This window comes from Pagrus major, chromosome 4, assembly GCF_040436345.1.
Source record: "Pagrus major chromosome 4, Pma_NU_1.0".
Taxonomy (NCBI): Eukaryota; Metazoa; Chordata; class Actinopteri; order Spariformes; family Sparidae; genus Pagrus; species Pagrus major.
In genome coordinates, this window is record NC_133218.1 from 27,646,043 (window position 1) to 27,656,947 (window position 10,905).

Genomic DNA, 10,905 nt, shown 5'->3' on the forward strand with positions numbered 1-10,905 from the left:
GCCCATCCTCAACGCAGCCGTCGTTTTTTAGTTTTCCCATCATTCACATTCGCAGCTCGTCTCTCCGGGAAGGTTTTCAGCCCGTCGTTTCTTCTCCCCCCCTCCTCTCCTCTCTCTTTCTGTCTCTCTCTCAGCTGCAGTGGACGCCAGTAAGCACGCAGTCAGTCAGAGTTGTAACAGAGCCGTTAATCTACGCAGATGGACAGGCTGACTGACGGGGCAGGTCCCGCTGTGTTTTGTTTTGCAGCAGGGCTCTCTGCGTAAAGGCTGCAGGGAGAGGTGACGAATAAATCTGTTCCGCTGAATCAGGAGAGGTGTGTGTGAGCTCCCTCTTCACATTTCTGCCTGAGCATGTGTGTGTGTGTGTCTCTCTCTCTCTCTCTGCAGAACAAGGGATTGTCACCAGTCACATTGTGTGCCGGCAAGGCTCAAACCAACCCCTCCCTCCATTTATTCCCCCCCTCACCTCACCTCCCTCTCCGTTTCTCCCACCAGCATACAGCAACAGCTGGCGAGGTCACATGGTGCAACCCAGCTACCTCTCCCCTGTCTCCCTCGCTTCCTCTGTCCCTTCTGTTTTGCTCCTCTGCATGACATCCCAATAACACACATGGATACAGAGAGAATACATTTACAACAAGGGATAAACTAAAGTAGAATGTAAAGCAAAAACACTGTAGCTCAGTGACATTGAATCAGAACTCAATTTGAGGACAGCAATCAATGTTACAATCAATAATGATGACAGAAGCAAGGACAGCAATCACAGAGAGTACAGTGTGATCTGGTTGATCACTGAGCATGTGTGTGTGAGTGTGTGTGTGTAGGTACTTGGATCTGTCACATCAGCAGCTTTGCAGAACTGCAGTGTTACATAAGGGGAGAGAGAGAGGGAGAGAGAGGGAGATGGAAATAGAGACCAAGGGAAGTGGGGGAGATTGGGGGAGGGCTTTATTAGGTGGAAGCAGCGGGTGATTCAGGGACTGCTGCTCTACCTGGGTCAAGTGTCTGTCGCTGACCTGGGTTTAATTTTCTCTGAAGTACGGTTTCTTTCCTCCGGAGGTTATTCACCTCAAACACTCAAAACTGTGATCCCCAAACTTGGAACGTCACTAAAAACAGAGCTCATAATGCTGTTTTCATGTGTTTGACAGGATTTGGATCTCATTTAAAGTATAGTTGGCACGTAGTTTCAGGACATTTTAGCACTATTGAATATGTAATCAGATGTGTTCAGTCAATCTGCCTAGCTGTGTTGTGGGAGGAGATTCAGGATTATGGACTGGTGTCTTTGTCCTGGTAGGATTATGGCTCTGTAAGGAGATCACGACATTAATATTCATACACATGGAGTGGATCTGGACAGATATAAAGACAGCCAGGCTCAAATATAGCACTATTATTATATTATATTATACAACATGCATAGAGCGGCATAAAGACTTAAGTTCTGACACGATTATTTTCAGCCAGATGGTCTTTCTATACTTATTCGAGCTCTATTAATAGTTTGAGTGCATCTTCAATTACATAAATGAAAAATGCAAATAGATGCACTTTAATCAATATTGCATGTTACATAATAACTCACTGATGGACATGAGGGTAGATTGATTACTTATTGAGTGTTTTATTGACAGTAAAAAAAAAAAAAAAAGACTATACAAATGTTCGATTTCAGTCTTTTCACAGTTCACACAACAGCATTTGTCCTCTGTGACACTGGTCATTTACCTTTCAGCTAACACTGAATTGATTTATCGAGGCACAACTCCAAACAGCCCCAATGGAAATGAATCATAGTACAAATGAGTGGGGAGTATAACTACCAAAACACGTTACATCCTTGAAAAACAAGCATTTTATCTATACATGCAAGATTAGTGCATGTTGAACACATTTTGTGTACTGTAATGTGTTTGGGATGAGTCTCAAGTTTTTAGACTCCACTGTTGTAGAAATGTACTATGTAGAACAAACTTAAGCATTTACTTTCTAGTCTATACATAACGTATAGACGATTGGTTTTAAGCTCACATGTGACTAACAAAGACAGACCTAAACAGGCCTGCAGCAAAACATTATATCATTGCTTTTGTACTTGGCAAACATCAGAAGACAGCTACATGTATTAGTTTATAATGTCTGAAAGATGGAAATGTTGTTACAAAGCAGCAGTGTTGGTTTAAAATAAATGCCCTTACCCTTAAACCTCAGAAATATGCATATTGCGATATAATTATAAAGAAAACCAGCTATTTTGATTTATTGGATTATTCTTTTTTACCATAAAGTTGAAAAAACAATCTATTTAATAACAAATAAAAAACATGAAATCAATTCTCCAAAAAAAGAGATGGCACATAAGCACACAAATGTCGTATGAATTATGACCAGCAGAGTCACAAAGATTTAAAATCAGCACAATAAATAACATGAAGCAGGAGTTGGCTGCAAATATGGGCAAAGGCTCCACTCATGTGCCAACAAGATTAGGGCACAGTAAACTGCCTGTCTGCCTGCCCTAACCTCACCTCACCATGATGCGCCCTGGTGAGCTGCGGATCGGATTCATCTACTAGCAAAGGTCAGGAAGGGACGTAATTCCATTAACGCACTAAGTAGTTGTGGAGTGTGTATGTGTGTGTCCTAGTTTTTGCAGCATATCAAAAGAACAATGCACTTAGATTTTTTTTTTTTCAAGTATTTGTCCCAGCGAGAATTTCCACGCAGTTCAAAAATATTTTCATCTCGCACTGATTGTATGAGGCTATATTTGACATAAATTATCATTAAAGAAATGTTAATTGTGAAGCCTGAGAAAAATGAAGTGATAGCTAGTCAGTGTGTACGTGCGTGCTACAGTACAGTTGACTGGTAAACAAAGAATACATTTGCGTGTGTGTATGTAAAAGTAGGGTTGTAGTGTGTGTTGCATTTCAGTTTGTGTTTGTATGCGTTTTTTTAAGAGGCGGGTAGTAAACTGGTGTATCGTGATCACACACACTGAACCCAGATGCTTTGTTAACAGCTGTGGAATTGTCTCCCTTAGATATGGTTTCCATGGTTGAATGTCTCTCACAGTCCAGGAGGGTGAAGTCAGAGTTGAAACAGATCTCAATCTGCCCCAAAATCTGGAATTCAGCATTCTGTCAAACACAAAAACAAATTATTTATTTAACCAAATCGAACAGACTGTCAGCATACAAACAAGATAGCTGACACAAAAAATGCAGGTGAACAGTCTTGAAAATAGGACCATGCAAAACATAAACAGTACGTTATAGTTTGATTAACTGACAAAAAATGTTATATACCTTTGGATGGACACATTGGATCTTAGGTGTGACACCGTAGAAGTTCTCAATGACTCCTTCAACTTGTGAAAACTATACACAAACACATCAGGAGCAGAGAGAGGAGCAAAAGTGAGGGGCCACAGAATATTAATAACATAACACTAATATGAGATTACATAAACCATAATTTAATGCTGAAATATAACTAAACCTACCGTGTAGTACTTTTCTGAAGGAGTGATGTCAAACTTCTTCAGGATGCTGCAATAACAGAAAAAATATTTGATGTGTGATCCTTTCAGGACGAGAAACTTTTAGTCATTTTGTTTCACTTAAAATAAATAAGAAGTCAGTTTCTCTGTCCTGGTGCGATTGTGTGAAAATGGTCTGTACCTGTCCAGATCCACTTTATGGTATAGCTCCAGTGCCTTGCTGAAGTATTTATGTTCACTATTCAGAGAAGCTGCTTTGGCTGCACATGTACCATGTTTGTGCCACTCATATTTCCTGTTGAAAAAAACAAGTAGCAATAGATTTCAGTATTAACATGTACAATTGACAATGGGAAAACACTACATTATAATTATCTCAAATTTGGCCAGAGATGACTGATTTCCAATTTCCTTCTTTATTTACGCGCCACCACCCGTATGTCGAGAACACACCATCACTTCACGCGGCGGAATTTAGCGTGTTCACCCGGGTCTTAAATTTAGATTGAAGCCGTGCTGAGGTGATAAAAACTGTGTAAACTGTGTTTACTGCAGAGTGAATTGATCTGGGTGTAAATGCAGAGTTTTCACATTCCAGTTGCACACAAAAGCCCGATCTAAGTGGGTTTAAGTGGGATTTTTGACCAGTGGAAAAGGGGTATTAGATGGATTGCAGACACAAAAACACTACATTATAATTATCTCAAATTTGGCCAGAGATGACTGATTTCAGGGTCATGGAGCATCTTCACTGGTCAAAATAGGGAGGTCACCACAGGTAGTTGGCAGTTATACCGCTTTTCCACCACAATTAGCGGGTCCACACAGGATTTTTAAACGCGGGTCAAACCACTAAAACCGTCACTGACGTCATGTTTCACATCACAAATGCACCAGAAAGAGTTGTAACAGAAGAGAAAAAACCAATAGACCCATTGTGAAAGAAGCGTTCTGTAAAACGGTGGATAAATTATTTTGAGCTTCACAACACTCCGCAAAATTACTCATTTCACTATCATAATATGAGCCATTTGGTCCAATAACAGTTGGAAAGTCTAGAAGAGCTGCACCATTAAATTATTTTATCCTCATTCAAGTTAGCCGGGCACTAAACCGGAAGTTAGCTGGCGATCCGAGTATTTTCATAGCCGGGAAGTCGAGCTTTTTTGGCTTTCATAGGAATGGACAGGGCTCCACCTCCAACACTGGGATGCAGCTATCCAAGGATGTTTTATTACAGGACACAAATTCCTTCTTTATTTACGTGCCACCACCCGTATGTTGAGAACACACCATCACTTCACGCGGCAGAAATTTAGCGTGTTCACCCGGGTCTTAAATTTAGATTGAAGCTGTGCTGAGGTGATAAAAACTGTGTAAACTGTGTTTACTGCAGAGTCAATTGAGTGTAAATGCAGAGTTTTCACATTCCAATTGCACACAAAAGCCCGATCTAAGTAGGTTTAAGTGGGATTTTTGACCAGTGGAAAAGGGGTATTAGATGGATTGCAGACACAAAATATCTATATCATGGTGTGATGGGGTTTAGGATCATTATCTCTTGTTTCTTCACTAAGCCTGGTCAGGTCAACCACAATTATATCCATATGCTTATTTTTTTTATGACTATAATTTGAAGAAATCTGAATACGATCCTGTGGTTAAAGCTTAACAACAATAAATATCAACAACCATACAATTTTAAGTCAACTGATAATTGCATGACACTACATCTTAAGATGTGTTCCAAGCTTTATAGAATGATTACATACATTATAACACATACCATATAACATTGTGCAGTAGAGTATTAAAATGGCAGAAAATCACTGACTATTGTTGACAAAAGAAAAAAACTAGAACAAAATGCGTGTAGTCATTCAAAGGTTGATGTTTCTGTGTGTGTGTGTGTGTGTGTGTATATATGTATATATATATATATATATATATATATATATATATATATATATATATATATATATATATATATATATATTTTTTTTTTTTTTTTTTTTTTTTTCATGTCTTACATAAAAAGAAAGTGGAGCAAAGTACATTAACATTCATTACTATATTAAGCCATATCATACAATCATACAGTAGTTATTATTGCTATATCATATTATTTGATAAATTGTTAAAGAAACAGACAGCCAGACAAACAATGCAGAAGCAGTCACTTAAGATAATAGCAATGTGGTAGTAGTACAGTACTGCAGTAACACCTAGCTAAAGTGTTACTGACAGATTGACAGACAGAAAAAGGGAAGACATACCAGAATCCAGTAGATGATGGGTTAAGCAAGTCAGGCCAACTCTTCATCATGTCTGGAAGCAGGTCCTGAAAAAACACACATCCCAAAACAGATTTGTTTTATCTTTAATTGTACCAACTGGAGAAATGGAAGAGAAAATCACAAATTTATCCTCTCTACTTCTGTGATGCCAAATATTGTTGTCTCAATTTTGTGTGCTTTAGATGAAAGAGTTTTTCTATTCTGAAGAATTAAATATTCTCCAGTTTCTTCTTTGTCCTGCCAATTTTGATTTGTGTCTGCCAATATCTGTTTGTTCCTTCTCCGTGAATTAAAATGACTACAGATCTACAACTGGCTGCAGAAAGAACATAAATGATTTATGTTTTTTACAGCCAAATATAAAAGACATGCTCAGTGCTTCACCTCTATTTCAGAGGAGTTGAAATGCCACGATGAATTGCAGTCAATCCCTTTATCCGGCCTGGAAAACAAAAAGTAATATTAGTAATCTAACATGATCACTATAAATAATAAAAAAAAACTAAAAAAAACAACAACAAAAAAACAAAACACAAATACACATACCAGAGTCCATGTAGCGTCCAGTAGCTAATGTTGGGATGGCAGTGCTCCATCTGAAAAATAAAAATAGTATTGTTATTCCATTTGGACATACAAAACCTAAAACTTATTTCTGTTATTAGCTTTCAGTGCACTGACTTGAAGTCTATCCCAACCTCAATGACGGTGCAAGATTAGATTCGACATTTTGGAGCCGCAAATAATTATTCCCATCATTCATTTTCATTATTGTTAGATGAACCAATTAATTGCTTGATCTATGCAATATCAAATATAATGAAAAGTTTCAGTTAAGGGAGCTGAAAGAGACTGTTAAAATTTCTTAATTTGAATGACAAAAACAAAGCTTTGTAGTTCACAAACATTTCTGGAGCTTAACAGCGAAACAGCGTTGCATCAACCGAAAAAGCAAACCAAAAAAACCCAAAAACATAAATGGCTCCATACAGCTCGTAAAATGTAATCCGAATTCCCAGATCCCAAACTGATTTTAAAGGAACATTATTTACACCCTTGACACTCAGCGTCATGCTTTTAGCTTAGCAGCTACAGTGAAGATTTCGACTTTGAAAAGGAGGTAAATAACGTTTTCTTTTTTAAATCAATTTGGGATTGCGGAGCTTCAGGATAATTAAATTGCGCCAGATTTTATGCTTTTTTGGGTTGTTTTATTTACTCCAGCTCCGGAAATCTTTGGTGTACTATGAAGCTTCAACGACTTTCTATCAGCATGGTGAGTAGATAATGACTAGATAAGACTTAATAAACCTAATAAATGAACATTCACTTCAAAGATACAGTACGTCTTGCAATTTGTATTTACAGCATATTTGCCAACTACCTAAAATAGGAAAGTTCCTCTTTTTCCAATGAGGAATGTCACAATGTTGAGTAAAAAGGAGAACTGCAGAAATTGCGTGGCAGTTTAGGGTCTATATTTCCTCAGTTGAGTCTTAGTGTACCTACATTTCAAAAACTTCTACTGAGAATGGAAACTTTTTCAGTGATAAAGCAAAGTGATATCTTGAGCAAATACACTGCCAAAATAATTTCCACCTCAACTTGTCAAACCACGAACACAATGTTGCCAAATTAAGCCTTTGCTTCCGACACACAGCCGAGCACATGATACAAAACCACTTGTCACTTCAAGGTTTGTACCATCAGAGAAGTTCTCAGGAAAGCAGAAAACGTGACAGAAGTGCAGTCAAAAGCACAAAATAAGGGATGTGTGTTTGGTGTTGTGACTTATGGAATCGTTAAAACTGCATCCTCATGTGTTGAACAGAATGTTGCCTAATCTAACCAGACTGCTGACACTGCCGCCTGTCTCATGACTCATAGACATCACATGATACATAAGGATTAGATGTTGACTCAGTGACACAGTATATAGGTAACATTCGCAAGCACTATAGGAGAGCATCATAGTATTAAGATGGGAAACCATGACATTAAAGAATTAATCAAAATTGTTGGTAATTATGCACTATCCATGCTGCCTGAAATTTGTATATTAAATGTATGCAAACATATGAAAAGTATCCCGGAAATGATAAGTGATTACATTTCTTTTTTTTTTTTAAATGTGTGTTTGACTGGCATATAGATATAGATAATATAGAACACATTTTAATTGATGGCTAACCTGCTTTGGTAAAGGATAAAATTAATCTTGCCGGTGCAGGAATCAATCTAACCAGACAGAGACATACTGTAATGCTTTGGCTCGGCCCACGTACAAGACTAATGGACTTAGAATCCTGCATAACACACTAAAGTTTATGCGGATCTTGAAGTGAAAACCGAAACCTGACTAGCCAACCACAGTCTGGTGCAACATAACAAAATGAAAAACCTCTTTCTCATAGAAATCTAGTATTGATTCAGTTGAATATTTATCTAGCAACTTATGTGAGTAACATGGCTGGAGTAAAAGGGATTGATAATTTTTAATGAAGAAAGTTTCGCCTTTTCATCCTAAAAAATAAAGAATAACAGAAAACTGTGTTAAAAAGAGTCTGATCTGTATGTGGTCCAATCAAGTCCACATTGTCCTTATTCACTGCAGATATGTTGACTTGTCATTGTAGGAAAAGCACAGGTGTTATAACATTAACAATGGCACTGTGCTATTCAGGCAGCTGAATGGCAATGGTCAATTTTAAAATTACATCTGTGCTTTGCTTACTGTTATATGTCAAATTGTGTTCTGTAAAAAGGTCTGATAGCATCTTTGTAAAGGTCAAAATTTTCCACGCAAATACATTTAGAAAAGCAGGAAGAAACTCACACTGCAGAAGGTGCTTGGCCAGTGGTGGGTCAGGATCAATTTGGTCCACATGTGTCTGAAATGAAAGAACGCATACGTCAATTTTTTTCAGTTCATTTTTTATTCATACGGAAAAGGACAATGACATTATCTACTCTGAGCTGTATGTTACCTTTATAGACATAGAAATGGAGAAGCAGGAAATAGCAGAGTTCATAAAACCATCATCAACCATAACATACATACAGTATATCATTTTGCTGTACTTACGGAGATGAAACCACAAAGGCAGAGGACAGAGCTGCTGCCAGGCAGAACAGAAGAGGATAGTAGAGCCTCATGTCTGACCTAAAAGGACAGAAGATTTATAAATTAACAGCTGCTTTTATGCAGATCTCATAACACTTATGGTATAAAAACATTAAAACAACACCCACAGTTTAAGTTTGATTAAAACTATATATATTATCATCACAGTACATCAAAAATTGCACATGTTGGACAGTTTCACTGAACAAGAAACAAGAAAACAGTGACTGACAAGAGGAGAAAAACAGGTAGTGGCTTTAACTGGGGGAAGTATGTGGTCATAATAACCTCACGTGACAACTTAATTGGGCAATCTACAAAAACCTTCAACCCACCAATATTTAACGACATTAATCACATTCTGAACACATATTACTTTGTCCAGTTTGGCACACCTATGCCCTAAACCCATCATTCATAGACAGCTGATCTAATTGAAATTGTCTAATTCAATGGTTATCTCGGGATATATTTCCATTAAACTGTGCTAAAATGTGCATTTCTGTGCCTTAACTCTGGCCGTGAGGCTCCACACTTTGTGATGAAATTAACCAGCTAGTGTCAATAAAACACTCCTGAAATGTGTCCTGCTACAAGCACCAGAGTCAGCAACAGCGCCGGAGACGTTTTCATTTTGCTGCAAACTACTTCCTAGAAACACAGAAGCTCTCTGACGCTACAGTGAAGGTGACAATGCAATAACCGCAAGAAAGAAAGAAAGAAAGAAAAAAGAAAATGGTGTCCAACAATTTCACGATAACACACAGACCCGACCTGTCTCGGTCGATCAAGAAGGGCTAACAGACTGAACTGTACTTTAGCTAAATTAACAAACAAATCGCGACGGGGCAACTTGGGTCGTGCACAACAAATTGACGTCTTTCTTTTGTTAGCATTAAGTTGATACGAAGCTAAGGTAAGGTTACAGTATGTACCTAAACTAGTAAAAGAAAAAAGTCAGCTAAAACAAGTAATGTCAGCCAACTTAAGTCAGAGAAGAAGCCTTACAACTAGCTACAAAGGACAACAGGGCAAAACTGAACTTAGGAGTTTTAACCGAACAGCCGTGGGTTTAAACAAACGTAACGTTTAAACTGGTCTCACCTTCGCTGCAACAAAGAGTTGTGATGGTTTGTTAAGGAACTTTATCTCAGATAGTGAAATACACAGGGCACAGACAGCAGGCTTTTAAACTGTCTACTGTTTACGTCCATGGACTTTCCGCTACCGTTTGTCCACCTTTGCCCGTCTGCTCAGCCAATCGTGAGCGCCGTCGACGTCATGCGTCATCACGTGGTAGGATGGGTAGCTTGCTTTTATTGACCGGATGCCACCGGCGGCTCCTTCTCCTCAAGCCTCACAGTGGGGCTCTCGAACAGGATTGGCAAAGGTAACGCTGTACAATCGTACCTTTCAAGACAGCCTGCATGACAGTGTAGAATATTATATTAGTAAGTTTTAATGATCATGTTGGAGCTCTTTGTGAATTAAAGTCGTTAATTGGCGTAGTTTAAAAATAAATACTTTTATTGCAGTGAATTCATTTTTCAGTACAGCAACAGCATATTGGTTGTATTGACATGCATTTGCATTTTCCCCCCTTTTTTATTTTATACACCCAGTGATACAAGAAACAGCAACACAACAACAACAACAACAAAAAGCTATGTCTACATATTTATCCATACGTATCCACACATATACACTATACATACATGTAGGCAAGGCAAGTTGATTTGTATAGCACATTTCAGACACAAGGCAACTCAAAGTGCTTTACAGGGGCAGAAAATGACATTAAAAGACATTTAAAAAAATCTATTTACAATACATTAAAAACAAGTTAAGAAATAGGAAAATAAGCTAAAATAGAATAGGTTTGGACAAGACTAAAGAATAAAAGTCTAAGTGCAGTGCAAAGCCTTGAAATTGCTTCAGTGAAAGGCAGTGGCAAACAAAAAGGTCTTCAGCCT

The 10,905-nt window shown here is 38.0% G+C and overlaps 1 protein-coding gene across 1 annotated transcript; it reads right to left on the reverse strand.

Annotated features, from left to right (window-relative positions):
- Positions 1-1,606: 1,606 nt before the first annotated feature.
- rnaset2 (ribonuclease T2) lies at positions 1,607-10,183 on the reverse strand. The gene is made up of 10 exons (XM_073464241.1): positions 10,037-10,183; positions 8,894-8,971; positions 8,645-8,699; positions 6,355-6,404; positions 6,193-6,250; positions 5,788-5,852; positions 3,693-3,806; positions 3,515-3,560; positions 3,318-3,389; positions 1,607-3,149 (listed from the first exon to the last, which is right to left on the reverse strand). Exons 2-10 carry the CDS (start codon positions 8,962-8,964, stop codon positions 2,940-2,942), a joined length of 741 nt encoding a protein of 246 aa, XP_073320342.1. The 5' UTR covers positions 8,965-8,971; positions 10,037-10,183; the 3' UTR covers positions 1,607-2,939.
- Between the last annotated feature and the right edge of the window lie 722 nt (positions 10,184-10,905).